This window comes from Platalea leucorodia, assembly GCF_965183815.1.
Source record: "Platalea leucorodia genome assembly, chromosome: 5".
NCBI lineage: Eukaryota > Metazoa > Chordata > Aves > Pelecaniformes > Threskiornithidae > Platalea > Platalea leucorodia.
The window spans coordinates 17529590-17556657 of NC_138827.1; the positions used below are offsets into that span (position 1 = coordinate 17529590).

Genomic DNA, 27068 nt, shown 5'->3' on the forward strand with positions numbered 1-27068 from the left:
TGGGATCTGAGCTTCTTGGTTCATCTCCTCTCAGCACTTCTGTAGATGAGCCTCCTCCTTAAATACTGCAAGCACACGTTCAGAGCAGAAGCAGACCCAGGGCAAGGGGTTTGCTGGAGACCCAAGAACTTCATGCACCTCCTACCAGGACTCCTGGTCAAGGGGGCAGCTCTAGACCAGCGGAGGGCTGGGCTTTCCACTGTCTGGTTCCCAAAGAGGGTGCAGGACGCCCAGACCGGTTCTGCACTGAAGGACTTGTGATCCAAGACATCACAGCTCCAAGACACATCACACCCTCCCCGCAGGCAGCTGGACTGCAAGGAAAACATGGGTGGGAAATGAATCCAAAATCTGAATAAATCCATCAATGCCCAGTCTTACCTAGCAGCCATCTTATTGTACACCAGTTCCCACATCTGCTGAGGATGCCGGCCAGGATCGTGGGGCTTTGTGCAGAGAGAAGTCCACAGGTCATACTTTCAGCTCAGCAAAAGGAGTGCCTGGGTGTGTGTGTGTGAGAGGAGGCGAGGGGAGAGATGGTCAGTGAGACTGGGCAGAGGCAAGTGATGTGGAGGCCCTGTATTCCGAGCGGAAACTGGGGCAGAAGTGCTGGTACCTGCTCTGCTCTCCTCTGGAAGAGAGGAAGGGGAGTCTTCACCGTGGTTTGGGTGAGTGCAGGCAGCAGGGAAAAATTCACTGGGCAAGGAAAAGGGAGGATCCAGAGGACAGAGCAGACACTTGGCTGTCCCAGTTAGTCCCTGTCCATATGGGCCAGTCCCAAGTGCTACCTGTCCCATCCCCACCTGCTGAGGAACCCCGAAGACACACTGCTGCCTACAGGCAGCACTGAATACAAGCAAGACACCCCTCCAGCAGGAAGATAGGCAGCAGGCATGGCTTGAAGCCTTTTTATTGAAGGTGCCCAGTTAGGCAGACTTGCATATTTCAGTCCTTACAGCTCTTCCTGCACTCCTGGCTTCCCTTTCACCAAGTGTTTCTTCTGAGGGCCCTGGAAGAGAGCAGAGAGAAGAGGTCTCAGTGTTAGTGGCAGACGAACCTGGCCTACGAGGCTGCACCTGAGCTGCATGGAGCAGAACTGCAGCTCTGGCCCCTTTCTGCTGTGCAAGGCTGCTCCTGGTCTCTGCTTTCCAGCTGGGAGCTCTGTGCCACCATTCCCCAGCCACCTCTGGAGCCTCCCTAGCCCTGCAGGAATCAGGAGCGGAACATCATTGCCCTGGCACAAAGGGTTTGTTTACCTGGACAGCGCAAAAGCAGCCAGAGAGTGGCAATGAGTGCCCTGCTCCGAGCCAGGCAGGCTGGCCTGCAGTCAGGGGACGTGAAGCGGAGCGGTAACTGTGCTGATGAATGCTACCCGGAGCCCACCGTGGCGGAGCGGCTGCTGAGCTGCTGTACAAGCCCTGCAGGAGGAAAGGCCTCCCACAGCCAAAGGCACAGATTCTCACCAGCCAACTCAACAGAGCCGTAGGGGTTTCCACCAGCTAAGAAATGGGGTTGTCCCAGACCAAGTCCTATGGGAGCAGATGGCAAAAATTACTTATGTGCCTCTACTTCCATCCAAATGTAAAGTTTTACCACATATGTGGGGGAAACTCTCACCCCACAGTAGAAAATGGCAAAGAAAATACCTGCAACTGGGTAAAACCACCTGCTGTCACTAAGGTCCACATCACAGCTACTCAGGACTTGCAGGGACAGCAAGAGCAGAACACGGAACAAGCTCCTACCACTGAGATAAAGGAAAACAGCTTAACCTCTAAAGAGCTCTGCAAAGGCACTGCATAGCCAATCCCCCTTCCTGGGGCTAAGGAGGCTTAGCCAGTTTCACATGGGATTTCTAGCCGACAGGCTAGATCCAGACATGGTTTACGCTTGTGTGGTATCCAGGCAGTTGTTTCTTTCATTTCTGCTAGCTGAAGGCCTGGCTTACTTAACGCTTCCTCAATTTCACATTCAGAGTTACGCACCAGCCTGGTGTAGGTTGCAAAACTGTTCAAGAAACTCTGCTTGTTTTGGATTTATTTAATTTTTTTTTTTCCCCTGGATTTAAGAAAAATATACTGCTTGGCCTTTTTGAAAGCTTCCTGACAAAAGAATCGCAAATTTGTGTCTGAATTTGACCCAACCTTTTCCTCTTAAGAACATTAAAGTTATAAATCATTCTAAACAAATCAAAGAAGTGCACAATTACGGGTGAAAGGGACCATATGTCCAAGGCAGTGCCTGCCAAGTTAACTGCTTGTTTAAAACATCCCATGGTGAATGGAAACTGGTTGGCCATATGGTGAATTATTTGCTAGTTGGGTTGTCTTGGATCACTCACACAACCATCATGTTCTTCCTTAGCATAATATCTGCCGTGTGAATTGAATTCATGCCTGTTTTTTATGCAAGACGGTCCTGATCACTCATTTGGCTGTTGTTATATCGAGAAGCAGATGCTTGGTTCGGTTCAATCAGTTGCTTTAGCCCCAGCTGCGAGCATGGTCTGGGAGCTGGAGCCGGCACAGAGCATAACTCACCATGAAAGCCCGCTTCTCCTGAGCTGTCTGGAAGCAGCCATGGCCAAACTTGGAAGTGGTGTCAATAAATTTGAGTTCAATGGCTTCCTGAGCCCGGCGACTTGTATGCACCAGAAGGGACTGGAAAAGAATCATAGAATCATAGAATCATTAAGGTTGGAAAAGACCCGTAAGATCATTGAGTCCAACCGTTAACCTAGCACTGCCAAGTCCACCAGTAAACTATGTCCTTGAGCACCACGTCTACCCTTCTTTTAAATACTTCCAGGGATGGAGCCTCAACCACTTCCCTGGGCAGCCTGTTCCAGTGCCTGACTACCCTTTTGGTGAAGAAATTTTTCCTAATATCCAACATAAGAGTCACAATGCATGAGGCTTATTGTTACAGAAAATCTGGACAACTGCTCTGATGGAAGCAGGGTTGAAATATCCTAGGTGCATCTGCTGAACAAATACCTCCATGAAAATCTGCCTTCTCAGAGAAACCCGGTGCTCAGGAGGCAGGTGATGCCTTGGATTGCAGAGCAGCATTAAAATGAGCCTACTCTTCACTTAGCATTTCATTTGCTCACAATCTGTTTATGGCCAAGGTCTACATTCCTGGGCCCCCCATCACAGCTCTCAAAGGCTTGCAGCTTCTGTCTCCAGAGAGAGTACATCTGCCTGCACGCTGCCACAAACCATCTAGCTGCGAATGGTCTCCCTGAGCACCACACTTATGTGCCACATGCCCTCTGCAACACAGCATCAGGGATCCGACCAGTCTCCCTGCCCAGCATTTGGAGGCAGTGACATTCTCCATGTGGTGAATCTGTTCATGGAGAGCTACAGCCCGTCCCTCCCCAGTGCTGGCTGCGCTCTCACCTTACGGAGGGTGAGCACACGCTTCTTCGTGCCCACGACGCAGCCTTTCAGCATGAGGAAGTCGTTGTTGACCTCCCCATAGTGAGGAAAGCCGCCCTGTGGGGAGAGGCAGAGAGAGGGTTGGCAGGCAGGAGAGCTGGATGGGAGCAGATGTGTCCACAGGTGGCATTTTCTAGGGAAGGAGAAGGTTAGTGACTGACAGCCCTTCCAGCTAACAACAGTCTGCACCCTTCAGGTTGCCTGCTCAGGACCACCAGATCATGTCAGCCCCACTGACTGCATGATCCCAGCTAAGCAGCACCCCGTAAGAGCTGGGGAACCAGCAACCTTGCTTCCTTCTCTGAAGGATGTGAGTGAACAGAGAGCAGAGCTAGCTGGACTCCCAAGTTAACAGTTTTTAATAAGCAAAAGTGCATTTTTAAACCAAGTAACAAACATTTATCTGTCAAGTATCAGATTTTTAATGTCATTTATACTTCTTCTTTTTAAACAAAGTTCTCAGTCCCTGCCCAAGTTATCAGCTAAAAGTTATATGTTTGGGTCTGCCAAAAGGGCCTAAAAAAACACCTCACAGAGATGGTTTTCCATGTCCAAAACATGAGGAAAGGAATCACTGCATTTCTTTCAGTGAATTTTCTTCAAATCATTTCTTATGCAGCTGTCTCCAGCCAAGGAATTACTTCCCTGGCTAGGACTCCTGTAGCCAGGGCCAGTCACAGCCCTATTACCCCCTCAGCCCTTACCAGAGGCGTAATGGTCTTCTCTGTGACATCGTAGTGCGTCGAGGCATTGTTCTTCACCACTTTGCCATCCTCCACGTGAATGCCATGGCCAATGCGGTAAATCTAGGAACAGAAAGGAAACTGAGACGGTGACTTTCCCACCCCCTCAGTGAGGGATGTCACAGGGACGATGCAGTTTTCACCAAGATGTGCCCCCTGTGATGTGTCCCTTGAGCAGGGAACAAGGGAATGGGGAACAATAGGGAAAGGCACGGAGAACAACAGCACTGCAGATCTCTAGGGAAACATCTGAGAAGCTGGGGGGAACAGAGGCCACGTTGCAAAGGATGGTGACAGCATGGGAGGAAGGAAGCAGGAAGGCGCAGTGGTGCTCTGAGGGACCCCATCTGGGCCATACCTTCTTGTTGAGCTCTGTGCGGTGGTGGTAGCCCTTCTGGCCAGCCCGAGCAATGGAGTAGCCAACCCGGGCCGGGTGCCAGGCTCCAATGCAGGCAACTTTGCGCAAGCCCTTGTGTGTCTTTCTGGGGAGCTTCTTGGTGTGCCAACGGCTTGTCACCCCTGGAAGTGTGACCGGACAGGGTGGTGAGAACATCTGGGAGATTCAGGGCTGGTGTCTGAGTGCTGGGGAGGGGAGAGTCTCATCATTCTTCTGCAGTTCTCGGAAGACACCGTGTTGGAAGGAGACCAAGAGCTGTCACCACCATGAGAGGCCAGAGCACAGAACTGTTCTCACTTCCCATGGATTCGATCAGACTGTGATATGTTCCTGCTGAGCACATCCACACACACGCACAGAAACACCCACACCTCCACACACGTGGGGTTTGTGAGAAGAGCAATGGCTTTACGTACTCACAATGCCTCTGAGCCTCCTGGGAGGACTCTGGGCACAGTAGAAAACATGGCCTTTACTGAGATTAAGGAAACCAAGCTCTGCTACAATGGAACTGCATGTCCTGGTTGAGGTCCAGAGGCTCTTTGCCACTCCCTGTGTGCAATAAGTTGGTGGGTTCTCAGTACGGCTAATACTCCCCTCCCTCAACACCACCTTATGGGCAGTGTCATATGAGAAAGACAGAACCAAGCCCCTGGAAAAGGTCTCCTTGCTCCGTACCTTTCATCCCATGCCCCTTGGTCACGCCAATGACATCAATCATCTCGTTTTGGCTGAAGACACTGTGCACAGAGACCTGCTTCTCCAGCCTCTCGCGGACCCAGTCAACCTTGTCAGCCACTGTCCCACCATTCAGCTGGATCTCCATCACATGGGCCTTCTTCTGCCGCAGCGGCAACAGCTTCATCTGCATTAGACAGTGCATTAGGACAAAATGTTTCCCCCCACCTCCCAGGCATGAGCATGAGGGCAGGGCCGCATCACCCACCACTTGTGAGGGGCACAGAGGGTGAGCAGGGCCAGCTCTTCACCACCTCTCTCTGTCACACTGTCAAGCCCTTTCATAACAGCCAGTGACCTGGGTCAGCACTCCCACATGTCTCTTGGACTCAACTCCTTGTCCCTGAGCCCAACTATCCCATCTCCCAGCGCTCCCATTCCAGGCAGGAGCTGACGCACACCTTCTCTCCAGGGAGCACAGGAGCAGACCAGCCTCGTCCTACCCCAAGAGTTAAGCACAGTAGTAACAGCCATGGTAAATGCCCCAGAGGAGCCCATCACCAGAGCACTGTCAGAGGCTGAACACTGCAACCAGCCAGGATGCAGCTCTGTGCTCCAAGCCAGAGTCAGCGCCTCTCCTTTGGTCAAGCTCTGCTTCTGCTTCCAGACTGAGCAGTTATTTCTAGTTCCCACCAAGAGCTGCCTCCACTCTCTCCCAGTCCCAGCTCCCTGTGCAAAGCCCCTGCCAAATTGCCACACTGGGACTTTGGGGGTCTGTGCCAGCCACAAGTGAAGCCTTGAGCCAGCTTAGCTCTGCCCCAGACTCCAAAGCAGCCGTTAACTCCAGGGATCAGCATGGAAATGGGCGCTGTGTATCCAGCAATCAGCATCTGGCAAAACTGTGCCTGCCTGTGGGTTATTTTTGCCCAAACATTTGACACCAGTTGCTAATTTGAGGTGATCATGGGGCCTAAGGTCCCTTGGTGACACAGGGCTCACCACCTGCTGAGGCTCTGCCCAAAGTCTGCTCTCCTCCACAGCGTGTGTGCGCTCCCCAGTGTGCCCCAGCCACAGCCCCCTCGGGCAATCGCCCAGCAGGGAGGTCTGCTGAGCCTGGCTCAAAGGGACAGGGCTGGTGTCAGGAGGTAGCCGGAAAAGTCAGCCAGCACCTCCCGTCGCCTGCACACCCTGTCCCACACCCTCTGACCAGTGTCTGCCTGCTCAGCCTCCTGTAACCCCACCACGACACCCCCGTGATCGCGGCTCCCAGGCCCTCACCACGCTCCGGGGCTGAGGAAGACCCTGAGCCCCCCTTGCCCACCCCCCGGGGTGTGGCTCTGACCTGCGTGTGCACAATGACACGGATGACCTTGCAGTACTTTTTCATAGCTGCAAAATCCTTCTCCAGCTGCCTTTTGCCATCCTCATCCTGCCATTTTTTGCAGTACTTGGTGAACGCCTTCTTCTTGCTCTTGTGCCTATGACAGAAGCGTTTAACATCCAGCAGAGCTGAATGGTGAAGTGCTTTTGCACTTTGCTGTGCCCTGAGACGGTGCAGCGTGGGGGAACAGATCACCTTGCCAAGCACTTCCCTGCAGGCACAAGGTACCTGTGGATACCTGAACCTCACCTGGCTGCCAAGGCCATGACACAAGGCTTTGAGGTGGGAAGAGGAAGGTGAATAATGAGCTGCAAAATAGGGCTGGTAATTCAAACCTTTTTGCATGAGGAATCCAGTTGTCTCCCACTGACTGGCTCAGTGCCATCAAAATACAAGCACAAAATCATAGCTAAGTGGAGAAAGGAGAAAACAGACTCCGACAGGGATCAGAGGCATGTGGTGGGTGGATCTCAACGGCACTTTTGCAGGAGACACGATTCCTACAGTTATGAAATTCATGTTTCCATTTTCCTCTCTGCTGGTGTGGGACTTGGGGTGTTGATGTTTACAAGGGCCAGGGGTCACATTCTGCATCAGTTTTCTCCCTGACAAATCTGGTTTTACTCCCTTCATTTGGTGCCTCAGCTCAAGTATTCCAGTTTAATGGAGAGTAGATGAGCCTGACCTCCACAAAGGAAAATGAACCTGCAGCACGCACTGCCATATGATATCATGGAGAGAGCTAACTTAGTTCAACTATTAGAATAAATTTACACATGCGTATGCTGATTCCCAGCATCAAGCTGATTGCAGTATTTCTGTGCATGACTAAACAAATAGCAGTTTCACTCCACCTCAGAGCCAGCCACCAGTAGCTGAGCTGTTTGCAATGTCTGGGCATCATGAAGAGCCTGTGGGAAGACCTGCAAGGGACGCCCCACTCCCCCAGGGACCCTCCCCAGCCACAGAGGCACGTACCAGTTCTTGTAGAAGCGCCGTCGGCACTCATCGCTGATGTGCTCAGCGAAAACAGTCTTGAAATTCCTCAAGCCCTTCGGTGTTTCTATGTACCCCACAACCCCTACCACAACCATCGGGGGGGTCTCAACGATGGTCACAGCCTCCACCTCCTCCCTCTTGGAGATCTCTGCAAGATAGCAAAGGGAAATGGTGCTCAGCATCATCTAGGATCAGATCATTCTCTGGAGCCATTGCCATTACAGCAAGCAAGCAACGTGCTGAGGGCAAGGTCACACTCTGTTTTCACAGCCAGCCTCAGTCCTTCCATCTCCCACGTGCTGGAGGACCACGCAGGGTTTGATCCCCAGACACTGAACAGATTAGACGGGGTGGCCCAGCACACTTTAACTCATCTACCCCAGGCTGGGGGAAGCAGTACATTGGATGATTCTTGCCCTGGAGTTTGGCTCCAGTCCTGTGGGCATCCCGGAGGGTAACATTATAAACTTCCCCAGCAAGATGGTTCAAGCCCAGGATTTTTCAGGTAGTTACCCTGCAGGGTCCTTCTGCCAGCAGGTTCCAACAAACCACCAGTCACCATACTGGTGTGAGAACTTTGCAGGAACCCCCAGACTCAGCTCACACTGGCCGTGAGGTGGCCTTTGGCCATCCAAGATCTGGACGGCATTACAGAAGATAGCCTGGAAGCTATGTGCTCCACCACCCGTTCCCAGGAGCAGCCTTTCCCACCAACAAGTCTATTCCCTCGTTTCCCTCCTGGATGTGGCTCCCCACTTCCATCAGCCAAGCCTTACTGAGCCCAGGCCTGTGCACCTCCCGCACAGTGTGTGTCATGCCAGCTTTGTAGCCCAGGAAAGCCGTCAGGTGGACTGGTTTGCTGGGATCATCCTTAGGCCATGTCTTCACCTTCCCTCGGTGGCGACGGCTTCTCTTGTGGGGGAGGAAGCCCAGGTGGCCATGCCTGGGAGCAGAGAACTTGCGGTGGGACTGCAGAGAGGAAGAGCAAAAAAGATCAGCTTCACTTTCAGGTCCCAGAAGATGCTGGGACCCAAAGCACAGTAGGAAATCTCCCCTTTAACATCAGTGAATGCTGGAGGGATTTGGGCTCTTCCTCGATTCTAACACGACAAAAAGAACTCATAACAGGATGGGATTTTGTTCAAGCTTCCATCATGTGCATGGAAGAATTTAGTAACTTTCTGGACAAATGATGCCGATTAAATAAAAAATCTTGAACATAATCTCCCTCCTTCTGCTTGAGGACTTTGAAGGAGAAATATGTTGTTTAATAGGTCTGCCCTTCTGTGATGGTAATTAGAATGACTTGTTTTATATTCTGCAGCACCAAAAGGGCCTGCTCAGAATTCATGGGCTTCGTGTTGTCAAGGCAAATGGCACCAAACAAGCACAGCTAACGATCAGAAGAAACGGGAAAGGATGCCCAAAGGAATCAGTAATAAGAACAGGCACAGGTTAAATATGCACCTTGAAAACCAAATTAGAAGAGCTAAATATATAAACCCCAATCGCAAGGTCATGCTGAGCCAGGCAGAGAAAAGCAACAGCGCTTTAAGAGACATGGACAACTTCTCACACAATTGACTTCCAGGCAGGGGAACTGGGGGTCAGCCCAAGCAGCGAAGAGTTAGCTCTACATCCACTGCAACTCCCTCCCTTGCTGAGAGCCGCCCCGGCACCTGGTCGCGCTTTCCACCAGGCTTATTTTCCAGCCCAAGTGGAGCTCTGTTGAGTTCGACCCCATTTTGGCTGCGCTAGCATCGCCGGTAGCCCAGCCCTGCTCGCTGTCCCTCTCCACACAATCGAAAGGTAGCAGTGCCGAGCTCTACAAACCATGGGACGTCTTCAGCCCAGGTCAGCCGCAGAAAGAGGCTCTCAGTAAGTGCCTCCCCAGCCTAATACTTAAGATGGTTATCGGTCTGAAGACACAAATTTAGCTGCTAGCTTCACACGCCGCTATATTCATTTCATACCCGGCCAAGCTGGCAGGTTGGATGTAACAGTTGCGGTGTGATAAAGGTCAATTGCCGGTGTCTCAGTTTACACCTCTGCCTCCTAAACAACTTGCACGTGGATGGCAGGAATTAGGATTGCTTCCTAATGGGGCACCACACACCCAGAGCTGCCAACGCCTGCACCGGGCACCCCCAGATCGGTGCAGCTGGCTGCTCTGGGTGGAGACAGACTAAAAATCCCTCCACCAGCCCAGGAATCCATCAGCCCAGGAAAGAAAGACTCTGGGATTCTGACTGGAAAACAGATGGCGGCGGTAGATCTGGCTGTGAGGGCGGGCCCTGCCGCTCCTCCGGGCCGGGCCGGGCCGGACACGGACTACACCTCCCAGCATGCACCGGGCGCAGCGGGGCATGCGCAGAGCGGCGCCCTCTGACCCCGGCGTCCCCCGCCGCCGCCGCCGGGGTTGTGTGGGGCGCCGCCATCTTCTCCGCGCCGCCCGCCGGGCCCGCCGCCGCCGCCGCCGCCATGCCGGAGGACAGGGACTGGGAGGCGTACAAGGTGCCGCCGACCCGCACCCCCGTCTCCGAGAGGATCACGTCGGTGCCCAACCCGGTCACCTTCATCCAGACCGTCTTCAACTATGTCATCGATGCGCCCGTCACCTTCGTCCGAGGTACCGGCGGGCCGAGCCCCTTCCCGCTCCCACCGCCGTCCCGGGGCGGCCGGGCCCCCTCACTAGCGCCGCTCCGTGGGAGTTGGGTCGCGACACGGCACGGGGGCACGGGCACAGCGGGGCAGGGACACGGCCCCGGGAGGTGGGAACACGCAAGGGCACGGGGACGCGGGACACAGACAAGAACACAACACGGACAGAGGGACAGACACAGGGACATGAGACACAGACGGGGACAGAGGGACAGACACGCAGGGCTGGACGCAGGCAGACGGGGGCTCTGCCGGCTAGTCGTGGGCCAGGGGTGCCTGACCGCGGGGCTGTCGCTGCAGAGTGGATCGAGCGCCAGCAGGCCAAGAACAAGTTCTATTACTACCACCAGAAGTTTCGCCGCGTCCCCGACCTGAGCGAGTGTCTGGAGGGCGACTACCTCTGCTTCTTCGAGGCCGAAGCGCAGTGGAGGAGGGACAGGTATGGCTGTCACCGGGCTGCCCGCAGGCGAGGCCGCAGCGGAGTGCGCTGCTCCGGTCAGTCAGCCCCGGGAGCTGCAGCGCCTGGCTTGAACTCACAGCATTTTTGTGGAGTTTGGGGTGTTGAGGCAGCACCTCCTGCCCGCTTCATTACAGAACACCCATTTCATAGTCCTGCTCTCCCCTGCAGCGCAGCTGAGCTGAGCAGGGTGGCATTAGGACACCTCCTCCTGCACTGCCTGGCTCCTGTAGTACCACTGCAGGACAGACCAGGATGCTGTAAAAACCCAGAGCTGACCTTCCACAGGGCATCATCGCCCCTTTGTTCAGCTTTTCTATCATCTCTTAGCTGCGGCTGCATTTGTCACCGTCTTTCCCGCAGGATGGTTGATCAGGAAATTGTGGAGATAATCCGGGAGAGGCTGGGCGCCTGCAAGCACAGGGAAGGACCCAACCAGTTCCAGAACTGCGCCAAGGAGATGGAGCAGCTGGCACAGGTCACCAAGGCCTACCAGGACCGATGTGAGTACGGCAACACCCGTGCGCCTCCGCTGCCGCAGCAGGCGGGGAAACGGGGGTCTTAAGCCACGACTTCCACACAGAACAGAGGCTTGTTTCTTTTTAGCTGCTGAGGGGCACTCCTCAGAGATTTACTTCCTTTTTAGATGGTGATCTTGGTGTCCATGGAAATGCAAGGACGTGCCTGATGAAGCAGAAGCACAGGATGATGGAGGAGAGGAAGGCGCAAGCAAGCGCGTCTCAGTAGATAAGTGGTTAGCACCTCCCTCTGTGGTGCTTGTATGGAATACTGCATGTTGCATCTTTGAACTCTGACACTGATGAGCTCTACAATAAATGTGCAGGCCAGACATCTGCCATACGACAAGTCTGTAGACTCATTCTTTGGAGAGATCTGCAAACACTTACAGAATTCTGCCTTTTTCAGCTCTGCTGAATTCCAGTTGATTGTTACCATCCTCTAAACCACGGTCAGCCCCTCGCTCCAGGCACCCCTGGCTGCATTAGCTGGGACTTCCCCTCGGGACCTCTCCCCACCTCCGTGAACCACAGAAACACACCGTACTGCTCTGCCCAGCCCTGGCAGAGAATTCCCTCAGTTACGGTAAGGACTGCGTGCTGTAGGACAGCACATAATCTGCAGAGCTGGTTCTGGACCCCATTTAGGATTAATACATGATTAACAAGGATTAGTATAACGTAACACGCTATTTCATTCAACAGATGGTCAGGCTCTGGCCCACAGAGGTGAACCTACTCAAATCCCCAGCAGAGGTTTAATCCATCTGCCCAATGCATTAATCATCCCGTCAAGCCATCGCAATTTCTTGTTCACTGATCACTTTTATTGTCTTGTACAAAAACCACTTAAGTCGTTGCCACAGCAGCTGCCTGGGTTCTCTGCACCGAGACTCTGGTGTGGGTCTTTGCCAGATGATCAGTGAACTCCTGGAAAAACAAACAAACAAAAAACAGTTGTTTTATTTTCTTAAGCCACTATCACAGGTTTCTCAGCACTGCATCCCTTTCCAACAAAGCATGTATGTGGGGGCTAGGGTAGTTCAGATACAACTTATTTTTACTTAGTATTTCAAAGTTTCCCACTTCCTACTTCCTTTGTCCATGAAATGCCATTTTCAAGTATTAGTCAAAACCGCATGCTGAAAATTCACACTCTACCTGGCAGTCAGCTCCGACTGCGACTCCACTCTCCCACTATTCAGCTGCAAACTCTTTGGGCGCAGCACCTGAGCTTTACAGGGGAGGGAGGGTAAGATTTGAGCTGCAAACTGCAGAAATACTCTCACCTGGTAAGGAGACTTGGTGAAGACAGTCTCTTTCCAGAGATCAGGGGTCAGGTAACTGTAGGTCTTGGAGATGGCATCGAAGGTGGCTTTAGCTACGGACAGAAGTCACAAGTTGCATAGCAGGGCTACGGAAACCCGCTCGCTAGCACCCACCCAGCTCCAAAAATGTAGAATTTCGAAGGGAACAGGGAGATCACAGCAGGGTCTCTCTGGTATACACTCAAAACTCAAGTTTCTTTCTCTCACCATTTACGACAATTACACTACTTCAAACAAGTGCAATCGCGCAGATTGGGAGATTTCTTTTTTTAATATCAGTGTACATATAAAAAAACAGTTTCTTGTAATTAATTTTTACAGAACTTCAAGATCATCTACAGCAGGACTAACCTGCACCATTAAAGGTATCAGAAGTCTTTGCCTCTGCTTGGCTGCTAGAAGCTTTTGATTCAACACAGAATAGAAATACTATAGAAATGGGCATGTCAGTGACAAAACCGGCAACACACACAGCTAAGCTACAGCACAAAAACCTAAAGCTTACCGAAGTTGCCGAGGGTGGCAGTGCAGCCCCTGGCCGAGGTGTAACAGTCATCGATACCGGCCATCATCAGCAGCTTCTTGGGGACAGGGGCAGACACGATCCCCGTACCACGGGGTGCCGGGATCAGACGCACCAGGACAGATCCACATCGGCCAGTGACCTACGCAAACACAACGCGTCACAGCTCCCAAAACAGACGCTACGGCACCATCACCGAGAGCAGGCCCGGCAAGTCATTCTCACCTTGCAAGGCACGGTGTGGGGCTTGCCGATCTTGTTCCCCCAATAGCCTCGTCGTACAGGTACGATGGATAATTTGGCTAAAATGATCGCCCCGCGAATAGCGGTGGCAACTTCTTTAGAGCATTTCACACCAAGACCAACGTGGCCGTTGTAGTCCCCGATAGCGACAAAAGCCTAGGATTGAAAGAAAAATTTTCAGTGGCGGCTGTGCTGCGCAGAACGCTCTTCTCAGCGGAACACGATCCATCAGGGTCTCCCACCAAGGACAACCCGAGGTGTGCGCTCAGCAGCAAACAGTCACAGCTCGCACTTCAAAAAGCCCATTTTTCCCCTTCGAGCTCATCCTTCCATCAAAAATAGCTATGGATGAAGAACTAGGATTCAAATCCCTGCTACAGCCTCATACTGGTCAAAAGTTGGATAATTTCCAAGCAGCATTCCCTCTTTACACCCAAGACTTCTCTCTCCACCACAGCCCCTGAACAGCCAGCGCTGCCGCACAAGTGCGACTTAATTTTGTGCTAGGGCTGTTTCAGATAACATCTGAGCATATTACTAGGGTTTTAAAATTAATACAAACACTTTGTAAACTACACAAGCTGATCCCTGTACCAAAAAATTTGCTAGATACTACAGAAAAAAATAAAGGCATTTGAACTAATTTATTAATATGATACCAAAAAAACAGCAGACAACACACACAAAGTTTTTGATGTGAGAAAAGAAAAGAAAAAGGCTACCTTAAACCTGGTACGCTGACCAGCACGAGTCTGTTTCTGGACAGGCATGATCTTCAAAACCTCATCTTTCAGGGAAGACCCCAGGAAGAAATCAATGATCTCTGACTCCTACAAGAGTCAGTCATTTAATTACGCAAGGCCACACTTTTTAAACAAAGCAAACACAGCTATTAAGGCTCCTACAATTCAAGTTCAACAATCCTATACAAAGATATTTTAAGTAATAGGTACTTGAACATGTTAAATTTTGCAGGCATAAACTTATTCTACCTTGCTAGGCAATCCAACATACTAAGTCAAAATTTCATTTTTTCCATTACTGATCAGAACTATTACAGAAACACTTGAGCAATGCGCTGCCATCTCCACCTAAGGCAGAATGCAACGCAAAACCCACCACGCTTCACTACAGCTGACTGCATTGGTCCTCAGCTTCTGTTGATTTATGTCTTTAACTTGAACACACTTAGCCTGAGCATCCCAAACAGCAAGTGCAACAATGACAGGTAACTCTACATTTCAGATTAAGATTCTGCTGCACGTTACTTAAACACCCACAGAAACTTACCTTGATTGGAAGTGAGAAGAGATAGATCTCCTCAAGAGACTTGATCTTCATATCCTTGACCAGGCGACCAAGCTTGGTGACAGGAATCCACTATGAAAGAAATGTGTGGACAAGGGTCACCGCCAGCACCCTATGGGAACAGGTTCACTTTCTGCTCCAGCTGTCAGGATGGCAGCAGACGTGGCCCCCCCTCACACGGCCCACGCACACACACCCCCCCCCCGCCTCACACAGCCCGGCCCCGCCGCGGCCCCCGCCACCCGGCCCGGCCCCACACAGCCCCGGGAACCACTTACTTCCTTATCTTCGGCCTTGCCTCCACGGGCCCCGCGGCCTCTCCCTCGGCCCCTACCGCGGCCGCGCCCGCGGCCCCGCAGCCCGGTCCCGAAGCCGCCGCGGAAGCCCCCTCGGGCCGCTCCTGCACCTCCCGCAGCACCGGCGTCGTCCGCCATTTGCTAGAGTAAAGAGAGGCGCGTCAGTCGGGACACCGCCACCGCCGCCGCCGCCCCGGCGGGAAATAACAGCGCGACGGCAAGGCCCAGCGATGACCGATCCGGCCGGGCACGGCTGCCTCCGCGCCGCCGGCGGCCCCGATGGGTGCGGATGGGGCCGAGGCCGCGCCGCCCCGCTCCGCTCCGCCGGCGCCATGCCACCCGCCCACTTACGTGATCTCTCAGCGTAGAAGGCCGCCCGCCGCCGCCGCTCGCTATTTATACTCCGCCGTGTCTCGCGAGAGCACCGCCCGACGGTGCGAGCCCCGTACGCTGAATGGGAAATACACCGCGGCGCGGAGCGGCGCCTTCCGCTCACTTATACAGGTTGCGGGGCAGGGAGACACGGCGGCAGCCGTGCGCATGCGCCAGCCTGGCACTATATAAGGGGGCGCGCACACGTGCAGTGTTTAGTCTGAGGCGGGGCAAGGCGAGTCGAGTCGAGGGTAGGTGAGGAGGTATGGTCCTGCTCGTGAGGGGGAGTTGGCGTCTCCTGCCTTCTGCCCTACTCGAGCTAAAAAAAAAAAAGAAATTAAAAAACGAGCACGAACTGTTGGGGTGTGCTTATGGTACTGCCCCAGCGGGTGTTGGGTGGGATGTGGAGGGCTGGGCTGGGCCGGGCCTGGGTGAGCGGCCTGGGAAGGGGCTTGTGAGGGCGCCAGGCGCAGTCTGAAAATCACTTGGGGTCTCCTGTGGCCCCCGGTGAGATAACTGTGCCGACAGTATAGGGAACGTTAAGCTTACTGCCCACGGCGATGCGTGGGGAGTGAAACCCATGTTCCCATAACCCCTGTAGCGAGCAGATACGGGGCAGTACCGCGTGCTAGGGTAACGGCTGTTGCTGAGCGCTCCTTTCCCTCTGCCGGCAGGTGCTGAGCGCGGCCCCCGGACGGATCCGCCCCGGCTGCAGAGCTGGGCTCTGCCTTCCCGGGTACCGGCTGCCGGCCCGCGGCGGGCGGCGCTCCGCTTGCCTCGCACCTCCGGGGTGAGTCTTCCCTCGCTGCTGCTGGCGCAGGTGAGCCGCGCGAAGCCAAGGGGATGCTGTCACGGACGATGACGGAGTATTCGCACCTGGAACGCTTTGAAATGATTTAGCTATGTATTTTTTATATGCAATAAAAGATGAATTACTCGAAAGCTTCTTGGTCGAGTCTTTATTTGTCCTTCCTAGTGTCTAAAAAATCACACTGCGATACCGGGCGTTTTTTCTCTCCGCCGTGCCTGCCCTCTGCCCGCAGCAAAGATGGCGTTCGTGGCCCCCGGTGCTCAACGGCGTGGCCTCATACGTCACTTACGTGCGCCGGAAGTGGCGTCCTTCTCCCGTAGCAACCAGGAGCGCCGGAAGCGGCCGGCACGCGGAGCGAAAGATGGAGGCGGCCGCCACCAACGCCGTGCGCTTCAAGAGCAAGTGAGGGGCGGCCCGGGCGGCGGGGCTGGGCGCCTGTGGCGGCGCTGCACGGGGCCTTCGCCTGCGGGAGCTAACGGGCCGCCGCGGTTTTGGTTTAACCGCCGCTCTGCGCCTCTCTCCCTCTCTTTTCCTTCCAGCTACGCCGTGTCGAGGAAAATCGAGCCTTTCTACAAAGGAGGGCGAGTCCAGGTACTGAGGCGGCGAGGGGCAGGGTTGGGGATACCCCGTCTCCCGGCTTTAACGTTCCTGGCTTCCGTTCCCTTTTCTCCAGATAAACCGGGATGGAAAGTTCATGTTCTGCCCCTGCGGGACCAAGCTGAATGTCATTGATGTAGAAACGGGAGCTCTCCACAGCCTCCAGCAGGTGAGGAGGCCCAGCCTCTGCTGACTGGTGATGAAACTGCTGAGGATTTTCCAAGGGCTCCTGAGGTGTTTTGCCGCTATCGCCAGCTGTTGTTCTAAAGTTCCCATGAGCGAGAAGTGGAGGGGAGGATGAGAATGGTTCTAAATGCAGACAGATGTTGTTTGTCTTGTTCCTGGGAGCTGCTGGGTGCGCTCAGTGTCAGCAGAAGCACGTAGAGAAGGGAACTCTGAGAGCATGCCGCTCCACGGGGGGGTTTAACTGTGGTTTTTTTCCTTTTGTTTCTGTAGGACGATGAAGAGAACATCAGTTCATTTGTTCTTAGCCCAGATGATGAGGTATGTGTTTGCTTCATGGTTTTCTGTGCTGCTCTGTCGGGCCTCCTGCTAAAGCCAGTGAGCAATGAAGGCCGCTCCGCCTGGAAGCGCCTTGCATTTCCAGAGATCTCTACGGAAACTTCTCAGGCGCTTCTGTCTGTCTCCCCTTCTGGGCTCAAGACAGACATAGGAATGCTGAGAGGCTGAGCTTCAAGAGTCTTAGCAACTAGCATTTCTGTGCTTTGTGTGGGGGCACTGAAAGAAATGGAAATCTAATTAGCAGTTAATTAAGTTATCAGTTAAAGGCTTTCCTTTGCCTTGCTTTTGCGTAGATCCTCGTGACAGGGAGCCGAGCCCTGTTGCTGAAGCAGTGGAACTGGCGAGAGAACAAATGCATTCGCACATGGAAAGCCGTGCACGTCGCACCAGTTGCTAGCATGGCCTTTGACTCTACCTCCACGTTGTTAGCCACAGGTACGGTCCTATTTCAGTGTCACGCGATGGGAATGACGTTGAGTGGCCCTTCTGCTTTTGACACAGCCTGAGGTGGTGATCTCCTGAATTCAGATGCAATCAGAAGACATTTTAATTAGATAGAAGTAATGTCTTGACAGACAACAAGGGATCCTTCTAATGTTGTACCTAAAATATACTTAGTAAAATGCTGATAAATATCAGGCATCTATGAGACAGTGTGACGTAGTTATCCTGGTGCAGAACTGGGACTCTTGGAGATGGAGGAGGTCAGGCATGACCTGTAACTTAATTGTACTTCAGGTTTGACTGTGTGCAGTCAGGTTTTGCTCAGCTTTCTGAAAGTGTAAGGTGCTCCGTGAGCTTCTCTTGGTGTGGGTGGTTGTTATTGCATTCGTTTTTCTTCCTGCTGCCTTTGCAACCCATGAAATTTTACAGTTGCTGATATATCAGACCTCCTGTGTCTCTCTCCTCTGTCGTTCATTCTTCTACGCCCTTCTTTTCCCAGGTGGCTGTGACAGCACCATTAAGATCTGGGATATGATCAAACAGTACTGCACACACAACCTAAAAGGATCTTCAGGAGTTGTACAGTAAGGATGAGTCATTTTTGTCAGTCGCTGGCGTTAGTGTGGTGCTTGGATGCTGGGATTGATGTGAAATGTCTTGAGTTAATGGAATGTAAAGGCCCATTCCGAGCAGGTTCTGGGCTCTTCTGTTTCCTGATTCTTGAGATGTCTAGTGAAGGAGCAGGGCAATGACTGACATTAGCCCGGAGAGGAAAGAGTTTGATCAAAAAGTGTGCTGGGATCTAAATGGAATATCTGTACTTCAAGAATGTGTAAGATTGGCAAAGATCAATTGTAAATTTTCCTGGTGGGTGGCAGAGGAATGAAGTCCTACAAAGAAAGTCCTGATATAAATTCATGTCAATTGTTCTGTCAAACTCTTTGTGTAGAATGTATATTTATTTAAATGTTGGGCTGACAGCAGCATGCCAGATGGTTTAATCTGTCCTGTTCAAGCGCATCTCCTTCTGTCTAGCCTTGTTGAGTTCCACCCTGATACCTCCCGTCTGCAACTCTTCTCCTCCTCAATTGACTACAAAATCCGCATCTGGGACCTGAATTCCAGCAAGTGTGTTGCTATGCTGGACGGCCACTTCAGTGCTGTCACCTCGCTGGCATTTGTGGATGGAAACACACTCATTAGGTAAAACCTTGCAGAGGTTTAGCCTTCCTCTCCCGTTCACCCTGCCTCCTGCCAGAGACTGGGTGTTTCTCTAGTGTCTGGGAAGGTTGTCCTGTGAGGGGAAGGACTGCTACAAGTGTTCAGTCTCTGCTTGACTATACAAGCGAGTGACTGATCTTGTGTTTCTGGCAATATACCATGCTGTCACGTGGAAGGCTGGTGCCTTCTTTCATATGGGCCTCTTCCCACAATTCAAAATTTGCACTCAAAGCCCAAGTTGAATGGATTTAGCACTGAAACTGCTCTTTTAACTTGCAGTTCTGGCCGCGATAAAATCTGCATGGTGTGGGACCTGAAAACCAGAAAAAGTAAACGAACCGTCCCTGTCTATGAGGTGAAATTGCATTTCGTTTATTCCTTTGAGATCCTTTGGAGTTTCTAGGTCACAGTTTGTATGGTACCTCTCCCTCTTTATGTTCCTATGTATTATGAAATCAGGTTTCTCCCCCTTGTACTATCCAGAGACCTTAAAACTCTGTGTCTAAAGCTGTTTATTTTCTTTCCCTCCTTGCTTGGTGTGGTTGTGCCTGGGTAGTTTGAGGAAATATATGCCACTGCTGCCTCCATTGCCCCAGTGCTGGAGGAGGAAGGAAGGACAATTATGTAAAAACTTCGTTCTCTCGTTGTATCTGCCTGCCTCTCCTCAGTAGCCATGCAGTCTGGGGCAGGGGAGTGTGGTGTGTGGGCATCTGTCGGCACTAGCGGGCTGTTGCACGGCTCTGGTTGCTGAAACGGGACTCTGGTCCCTTGTGCTCAGCTGGTGTTCGGCCAACTGTCTTGCAGAGCGTGGAAGCTGCCATCTTGTTACCTGAAAAGGGAGATTTCTCTCAAGTGGGTGTGAAGAAACAAGGGTTGCACTTTGTCACAGCTGGCAGCAAAGGTGAGTGTCCTGCCACGTCACTGCCAGGTTTGGAGGCTCAGGAAGGACAGTGCTTAAGACACTGCATTGCCGGTATTCCTGGGACACACGTTCTTTGTGTGGCAGAAGCCTTGGGCTGAGCTCCTGAGGGCTGGAGAGCAGAGCCTTCTCCTGAGTTGCTCTGATAGTAGGGGATGAGCAGGATTGATCAGGCATGCTGTGAAGCTTTACCTATGTATGTTTTCAAGCTGCAGCAAAGTTTGATTTGGACTGAAGAAGAAAAACTTTGTGCCCCTTCGTGCCACTGTGATTGGATCTCTTTGCAGTCCTGCCTTAAAGCTGTGTAGCTTTTTCCAGTAGGCAAGGCCCGGGTTTGTTTTATATTCTTTGGACAATCACTGTCTAAAACAGTGGCTCCGACAGATAATTTATATCATCATTTTTGTTAGGCATCCTGAAAGTTTGGGAAGTTGCCACAGCTGCTTGTGTGTATACCCAGCCTGTGTCCTTTGAGTTGAAGGAGGAGGCCAGCGAGCACAGTCTCACCCAGTGCATGTTTGTGCCTGAGAGAAATGAGATTGTCACGGTGTCCGTGGAACACAACATTGTTTTCTATGACGCTCAAACTCTTCAGCTCAGGAAGCAGGTAACAACCCTTGGCCTCCCTTTTCCTCTTCCTTTACCCATACTTGAGGATCAGCTCTGCTTCTGGTGAAAGCTTTGTCCAGGGGTGCCCTTGTCTCCTGCCTGTTCTTGAACTGTTCCTTGGTTACAAGCCAGAAAGCCAGTTTCACTGGTGGGGTTGTCTGGAGGAATATTGTACAGAGACAAACATAGGAAAAAAAGCAGAACAGGCCTAGCCAGAAATCCCTCCTGTGCTCCAGCTTATATGTAAAAAAGATTTTTACATACAGATGAAATGAAAAGTAACAGTAATGCAGCCTCACTGAGCATGGTGCCATTCGGTACTTCTCTAACCAGCTGACTTTTTCCTGTTAAACTGTTTCTATTCTGCCATCCTCAGCTTGCAGGTTACAATGATGAGGTTCTGGATGTGAAGTTCCTTGGGCCTGGTGATTCTCACATTGTTGTGGCTACCAACAGCCCTCAGCTGAAAGTGTTTGAGCTGGCAACATCACACTGCCAGATCCTCTATGGCCACACAGGTGTGTGTAGTCAGCTCTGATGTGGGCGGGTGGGAGATGTGCAAGTATCTCTTTGTCCAGTTTCTCTCACAACTCTTATGTGGATACTGGAGTCCGTGAGTTCTCTCTGGAGCAGCATCACGACAGGTTTTTGGAGTTGTGTGAAGAAAGGGTGTATTATGCTGTCCTGGTTTTGCAAACACTAGGGGTTTTTTTCCAGGTCTGTCAGTTCAGTCCCTTTCACTAGCAGTGAGATTGATTTAAATTGGAGCTAAAGATGTAGGTACGTGAGTGTGAGCTCTGAATGCAGTTTTGTGGCTGCAAGTGACAGACTCGCACCAATGCCGTAAGCAGCCAGTCACTCCGCAGGGAGTGTGGATGTGTTCCCGAGTGTCCCAGACCTGTCCTCCAGTCAGTAAGCAATGGACTCATTAATTCATGCATTTCTGTTGTCCTGTTTCAGTATTACTTTGCATCCAGCTGTTTTCTCTTCTTCTGTTTAGAAACAATTCTTGCTTTGGATGTCTTCAGAAAAGGCCTGATGTTTGTCAGCTGTGCTAAGGTGTGTTAGTTTTTTTCATTTAATGAAACTTTTCATTTCTAGTGATCTTTATGGGCAGAGTTGTATTCCTTTTTGGCGATCCAGAAAGGGCTTTTGTTCAGCTGGAATTCCTGTCTGCTACATCCCCCAAATATAAGGTTCTTCCATTATCCCTTTTTAACATTGTCCCTGGGGACATGGGGAAATGTTGTTGATTGTATTTTATTAGCCTGAAAGGAGATGTCTCATTCTCCAAGCATCTTGGTCTTGCATTAGAGTTCAGAGATGTTGTTAGTGTGAGACTGATGGGGAGCTGTGTGTAAAAACCGTGTTGGAAGAAAAGGTGCCGACTGCCCTGATACACCCAGAAATAAACCTCCATGCTGGAATCCCAGACTGCAGTGCACCCTGCTTGGCTGTGTCTGCCCTCACCTGCTCTGATGAATGCAGGCAAAGGTTCAAGCTTGAAAATAAGTGAATAGTCAGGCTCACGAATGTGGTGAACACATGGAGAACTGATCATTTGTCAAAAAAGCACAGTGGTTTCTGTCCTCTCCCGTTACAGGACAAAAGCCTTCGAGTCTGGCGGATGAACAAAGATGGAAGGGTGATCTGTGTTGCCCAAGGATTGGGTCATGCGCACGGGGTAGGCGCTGTCTCTTGCTCAAGGTAATAAAAATTGGATGAGGGTTAACCTTTGCAAGTGTGAGTCATGGCTGTTTTGCTGATCCTCAGGGTGAATGTTTTAGTGGATGCCTGCCTCTGAGCCATCCTGTTTCTCATTCTTGGTGCCAGCTTGTCATGGTGCTCTGGGTTTGAAGGAAGGAGGATTTTTTTTTTTGATGCACATCTGTCTATCCATAAGTTGTGAAGTTTGCATTTCTTTGTCAGTCTAACCCCCATTTACCTTAAAGAGCAGCAGCTGGATAAGTTGCCAGATAAAGCTTGAGTGGTCTGGAGAGGAGGGTTGGGGAGTGAAGGGAATGTGTCTATGAAAGTGCTTGCTTGAATAGTATGTCTGTTTATCAGCTCTTTTCCTTTCTTCGTGCTGCCTAACAGTCTGGAAGCCCAGCTTGCCTGTTCAAGAGCTGCAGTATACCTTTGTAAATGAAGAGCTAGCAGTGCTCTTGCCTAATGTCTAAATTGCTAGAGACTATCCCAGGGACCTCAGTAAAATGAAAAACAGCTTGAAAAATCATTGAAGCATTCTGTTTCACATCCCGGCAGAGTGACTGAATGTGTGTAGAAACCAGTAGGGGAGGAGAAGGCCTTTTTTTCTGTGCAGGGGAAGCCACGGTTTTGCTTCCTTATGCTTGACGTTTTTATTCCTTTCAGACTGAAAGAAAGCTTCATAGTGACCAGCAGCCAGGACTGCACAATCAAGATCTGGAATATCCCAGAATCCCTCACTTCCAAAGCAAAAGCAGCCTTGATCTCCAGTCCAGAAACCCTTCATGCAAAAGTGACTGAGAGGGGTCATGACAAGGTAAAGCTCCACCTGACATCAGAACATGCTTTTAGTACTTAAATCCTTCTCTCCTGTGCTGTACCCTACATTTATTACCTGTCTGACAGCAAGAGCAAAGACTTAAACTGTTTTGCACTCTCTGCACTTGTGCGACTTCTCTAGGACATAAACAGCGTGACAGTTTCTCCGAATGACAAGCTCATTGCCACCGGCTCACAGGATCGGCTGGCTAAGCTGTGGTCCTGTTCCGATTGCTCTTTGCTGGGTGTCTTCACTGGACATAAGCGTGGAATCTGGTGTGTGCAGTTCTCCCCGGTGGATCAGATCTTGGCCACCTCTTCGGCAGATGGAACCCTGAAGCTTTGGGGTCTTCGGGACTTCAGCTGTTTGAAGGTAATGAGAACTCGGACTGCCCCTTGCTCTAGGCAGCCCTTGCATGTTATGGAGATTGATTAAGGCTGCTTCAAAAAAGTATGTGCTAGTTAATGGAGCTGAAATGTAACAACATGTCCATGCTGAAGGAAGAGCTATCCAGGTCTAGCCTTGTTGTCCAGGATCTTGGATATGTGAGTTGCATGCAAAGCCCTAGGACAAGAGCATCTGCCCAGTGCTCAAGTGGTCTTTCTTTTTTAGCGAGCCAGTGAAAAACACGGTTGATCATAGGAGAAAAGCACATTCAAGCTATTGATAGAAAGCTGGCTTTGCCTGACACAGCTGTGGCCGTGGACGGAAAACACGCAAGTTTAAATTTCAGACTGGCTCATTACAGAACTATCTTTCCAGTCCAGTAGTGTCTAAGACCATGAGGAGGCAGTGGCTACTCTGTGCCATGTTCTGCCCAGCAGCGTTAGCTCACTGAAAGGGTGCTTCATGCAGTGGCAGGGGAATCAGCCTTCCTGGGGGGATAGCCTATGCAGCTGGCCTCACCATTCAGACCATTTGCAATATGACCTTGGGCAGCAAGTTTTAAGCGAGGAGGTTGTTTGAAGAAATGCTGTAGGGACAAGTCATTTCCTACTGCCCTTTTAACCTACAGTCCCAAGGATAGAGGCTGCTTTTTGGAACTTACTTGTTTGGGCTTTAGGAATAACTACTATCCTCTTGAAAGAGGACTCTCTCGAAAGGCCTGGCAACAACTCTAACACTTTTGAGCTTCCTTGCTGTTTTCCAGACATTTGAAGGTCACGATGCCTCTGTGCTGAAGATCATTTTTGTAAGCCGAGGAACACAACTGCTCAGCAGGTAAGCACCTACACCAGGAGTCTAGAGGAAGATGCCAAAACCAATCAGAAGAGAAATCTCTTAGCTGATATCAGCAGCAAGAGGAAAGAGTCCTGTGCAATGGATTTAGTTTTGGAAAGACTGATAGGAAGATGCCATGTTTATGCCAAACTTTCTGCAGGGGCTAACTTATCTTCCTCTTCTCCCGTTACGCTGTGGATTCGAGTTAGCTGCTGTGACATTGCTGGGTTGGTGACATACACTGCCATTAGGCAGAGCTGAGGGTGCATCTCGCCCTTGACATTTTTGGTTAATTCTGTTCCGATTTGAAAGGCATTGGAATGGGATGAGTTTATCTGATATTTGAGGTGGGGCAGAGTGACAATGGATCTATCCAATGATTCTTTTTGTTGTTTCTTTCTCTTCCAAAAGTGGTTCTGATGGTCTCTTAAAACTCTGGACAATTAAAACAAATGAGTGTGTGAAAACATTAGATGGTCATGAAGATAAAATCTGGGGTCTTCACTCTAACAAGCAAGATGATATGGTTGTGACAGCATCCAGTGACTCCTGCATCACGCTGTGGAAGGTACAGTATGCGGTCTTTCTGTGTTTCCTCTCTGGGTTAGTAATCAGAAGGCAGTTGGAGAGCTCAGGATCCCAGTGGCTCGTTCCTCGCTGTTCCAGCATGACACGTGCTCTCCTCATTTTCTGCCCTTTGAAACTGGGTCAGTAAGGCATATCTTGGGGTTTGGGGTTTTTTTTGGTCATACTGTATTCCCAAGTTGATTTTGTAAAAGGAACAGCAGATGGGCCTTAGCAGCCTGCCCAGTGCTGGTGTTCTAACAGTGGTTTGGAGGGAAGCTGCGAGTTGCTGGATTTCACGCTTAAATTACTTGACCTAGAGATCTTGCTGCAGAAACTGGTCTCCTAATCACTAGATGGCTAAATAAAAATTCATCTGTATTAAAGCAAGATTTGGCAAAGTTGTATCCTGTTTTTTTATAGGATGTCACTGAAATTGAAGAGAAAGAAGCACAAGCTAAACAGGAGGAGCAGATTATGAAGTAAGTTGATCTTGTGCGATAATGAGCTGTGAAAGGCAAACTCTTTCCAGTGAAACCATCCACGTGTACAGCCACCCAGCTCCATCTAATCCGAACATTACATCATTTAGCTATTTAGAGGCTGTTAAGGCACGGTAGTCTCTTCTACCTAGTAATTTATCTTTAGTTCGTGCAAAGCCTTGATGTAATACTGTCAGCTTAACAATCGATTCGTTTCATGTTTATGCACTGCTAAGATAAGCAAAGTCAAACTGCCGAAACCTACTTTCACTTTCTCCTGCTTCAGCCAGCACTGAATAGTTCAGGGAGCCCTTGAACGTGCCGGGGTGATTATCTGCACAATGAGGGCACTGAGGCATTCATTAGCAAGCAGTATCAGCTTCTTGGCTTTAAACCTCTGTACACTATTATTGCCAAATCTGCTACTTTCTGTATAGTGTTTTGTTCCACCAACCAAATACTTGTTTCACTCTCTCGACCCTGATTTGTTTTCCAGAGAGCAAGAGCTTTCTAACCTGCTTCATGAGAAAAGATATCTCAAAGCTTTAGGGTTGGCAATCTCTCTGGATCGTCCGCACACAGTGTTGATGGTGGTCAAAGGTGAGTTGTGCTCTGAAGGCATTTTTCTGCCCTCTCTGCTTTCCAGAACATCTCTTCCAGGTAGATGAAGACTACAAAGTCTAATTGTCCAAAAGCCTCAGTTTTCCCTTTCTCTTATGACTCCCCTTTTCCTAAGTGAAATCACCCCAGATAACAAATGGTCTCCCTGCTCTCAGCCCATGGGTGCATGGGCTGGACTCTAGCGCGGACTCTTCACTTCTCTTTTCCGCAGCCATCCTCAAGGAAACCGATGGGAGAAAGCACTTGGAAGAGAACATTGTTCGGCTCCGGAAGGATCAGAAAGGTTTGTTGCAACATGGTTTAAGTGCTAAAACTTTTCATGTTAGGGGCTTGTTTTCTCAACTGAAATTAAAAGGAGAAGAATCTCCCTAGGCTCAGCGTTTACCACTGAGCTCCCACCACCCTCAAGCAGGACTGCTGCCCGGGGCCAGCCTCTTTGTTACGGTGCTACTTGTGGTGCACACCAGCAGCTGCCCTGAGCTTGTGCAAGTGGCTTTGCCTGGCCTTACCACCCCCTTGTTTAGGATGTCCCTCAGGGAATGGTTCTCTGCGAGCTTGTTCTGCCCCTCTGGGCTCATCAGTCACGGTGTGTGGGAGCTGAACCCCTCTGTACGGCAGAAGAGATGCTTTCCAACTTGGCATCCTCTGCATGCCGGCGCCCGTGGCACAGCCAGCGTGTACAAATTTCCTTCCTCCCTAGAGGCGGTGTTAACGTTCTTGGTGACGTGGAATACGAACTCTCGAAACTGCCACGAGGCCCAAGCTGTCATTGAAACCCTCCTGAAGCACGAAGCACCGGACAGCCTCCTGCAGTACTCGGGCATTAAATCTGCTGTGGAGTCCCTGCTGCCTTACACCGGTGAGTCACGCGGCAGGGCCGGGCTGTGAGCCTGAGGTCTCCTCCTGTGTTGTGAATATTCCCTGTTTGCCTTGCTCTAAAGAGCAGAGAGATTTTTGTGCCCCATTCTGGTGAGCTTTCTCTCTGCGATGCTAACCATCGGATTTCTCTCTTTGCAGAGCGCCATTTTCAGAGACTGAGCCGATTGCTACAGGCCTCCATGTTCATTGATTTCATGTGGCAAAACATGAGGCTGGCTGATGCAGCCCAGCAGGAAGACATGACTTTGTGACCCTCCTCCCACCAGTTGCTCTTTCTGGAGGGGAGAGTCTGAACTGCTTTCCC

General features: G+C 51.0%; 4 protein-coding genes and 1 long non-coding RNA gene across 7 annotated transcripts; 3 read left to right on the forward strand and 2 right to left on the reverse strand.

The window, feature by feature from the left end:
• Window positions 1-881: 881 nt before the first annotated feature.
• Window positions 882-9556, reverse strand: RPL3L (ribosomal protein L3 like). Its single transcript, XM_082313895.1, has 10 exons — window positions 9475-9556; window positions 8418-8610; window positions 7621-7789; window positions 6604-6739; window positions 5262-5448; window positions 4545-4705; window positions 4148-4249; window positions 3405-3500; window positions 2541-2660; window positions 882-1009 (listed from the first exon to the last, which is right to left on the reverse strand). The coding sequence occupies exons 1-10, from the start codon at window positions 9475-9477 to the stop codon at window positions 953-955; spliced, it is 1224 nt and encodes a 407-aa protein (XP_082170021.1). The 5' UTR covers window positions 9478-9556; the 3' UTR covers window positions 882-952.
• A 468-nt stretch (window positions 9557-10024) lies between these two features.
• On the forward strand, window positions 10025-11620 carry NDUFB10 (NADH:ubiquinone oxidoreductase subunit B10). The gene is made up of 4 exons (XM_082313896.1): window positions 10025-10270; window positions 10603-10741; window positions 11123-11262; window positions 11406-11620. Exons 1-4 carry the CDS (start codon window positions 10123-10125, stop codon window positions 11504-11506), a joined length of 528 nt encoding a protein of 175 aa, XP_082170022.1. The 5' UTR covers window positions 10025-10122; the 3' UTR covers window positions 11507-11620.
• Window positions 11621-12082: 462 nt separating this feature from the next.
• On the reverse strand, window positions 12083-15409 carry RPS2 (ribosomal protein S2). Its single transcript, XM_082313897.1, has 8 exons — window positions 15327-15409; window positions 14958-15116; window positions 14662-14751; window positions 14094-14201; window positions 13354-13527; window positions 13111-13270; window positions 12567-12658; window positions 12083-12207 (listed from the first exon to the last, which is right to left on the reverse strand). The coding sequence occupies exons 2-8, from the start codon at window positions 15111-15113 to the stop codon at window positions 12127-12129; spliced, it is 861 nt and encodes a 286-aa protein (XP_082170023.1). The 5' UTR covers window positions 15114-15116; window positions 15327-15409; the 3' UTR covers window positions 12083-12126.
• Window positions 15410-15496: 87 nt separating this feature from the next.
• On the forward strand, window positions 15497-16289 carry LOC309591477. 2 transcript variants are annotated; one of them, XR_014228361.1, is made up of 2 exons: window positions 15497-15610; window positions 16022-16289. It is a non-coding gene; the product is annotated as an uncharacterized lncRNA (long non-coding RNA). The 2 variants fall into 2 exon arrangements; XR_014228362.1 differs by having other exon boundaries at window positions 15497-15598.
• Window positions 16290-16496: 207 nt separating this feature from the next.
• TBL3 (transducin beta like 3) lies at window positions 16497-27068 on the forward strand. 2 transcript variants are annotated; one of them, XM_082311878.1, is made up of 22 exons: window positions 16497-16560; window positions 16698-16749; window positions 16832-16924; window positions 17212-17259; window positions 17571-17712; window positions 18221-18305; window positions 18757-18924; window positions 19222-19297; window positions 19747-19843; window positions 20272-20468; window positions 20847-20988; window positions 21471-21529; window positions 22074-22177; window positions 22844-22994; window positions 23139-23369; window positions 24148-24218; window positions 24630-24786; window positions 25206-25264; window positions 25761-25864; window positions 26097-26168; window positions 26586-26744; window positions 26903-27068. In XM_082311878.1, exons 1-22 carry the CDS (start codon window positions 16520-16522, stop codon window positions 27013-27015), a joined length of 2421 nt encoding a protein of 806 aa, XP_082168004.1. In that variant the 5' UTR covers window positions 16497-16519; the 3' UTR covers window positions 27016-27068. The 2 variants fall into 2 exon arrangements, with proteins under 2 accessions (XP_082168004.1, XP_082168005.1); XM_082311879.1 differs by lacking the exon at window positions 26097-26168.

Excerpts from the sequence above, each read along its gene's own strand:
- TBL3 (XM_082311878.1), top strand. The coding sequence starts at position 16,520 with ATGGAGGCGGCCGCCACCAACGCCGTGCGCTTCAAGAGCAA. Across the intron at positions 19,844-20,271 it reads TGTCACAGCTGGCAGCAAAG|GCATCCTGAAAGTTTGGGAA; the intron begins GTGAGTGTCCTG and ends CATTTTTGTTAG. Across the intron at positions 24,219-24,629 it reads GGAACACAACTGCTCAGCAG|TGGTTCTGATGGTCTCTTAA; the intron begins GTAAGCACCTAC and ends CTCTTCCAAAAG.
- NDUFB10 (XM_082313896.1), top strand. The coding sequence starts at position 10,123 with ATGCCGGAGGACAGGGACTGGGAGGCGTACAAGGTGCCGCCGACCCGC. Across the intron at positions 10,271-10,602 it reads GCCCGTCACCTTCGTCCGAG|AGTGGATCGAGCGCCAGCAG; the intron begins GTACCGGCGGGC and ends CTGTCGCTGCAG. Across the intron at positions 10,742-11,122 it reads GCGCAGTGGAGGAGGGACAG|GATGGTTGATCAGGAAATTG; the intron begins GTATGGCTGTCA and ends TCTTTCCCGCAG.
- RPL3L (XM_082313895.1), bottom strand. Across the intron at positions 4,706-5,261 it reads CAAGGGGCATGGGATGAAAG|GGGTGACAAGCCGTTGGCAC; the intron begins GTACGGAGCAAG and ends TCACACTTCCAG. Across the intron at positions 1,010-2,540 it reads AGGAGAAGCGGGCTTTCATG|GGCCCTCAGAAGAAACACTT; the intron begins GTGAGTTATGCT and ends GCTCTCTTCCAG.
- RPS2 (XM_082313897.1), bottom strand. The coding sequence starts at position 15,113 with ATGGCGGACGACGCCGGTGCTGCGGGAGGTGCAGGAGCGGCCCGAGGG. Across the intron at positions 14,202-14,661 it reads TCTTCTCACTTCCAATCAAG|GAGTCAGAGATCATTGATTT; the intron begins GTAAGTTTCTGT and ends TGACTCTTGTAG. Across the intron at positions 13,271-13,353 it reads CCCACACCGTGCCTTGCAAG|GTCACTGGCCGATGTGGATC; the intron begins GTGAGAATGACT and ends GTGTTTGCGTAG.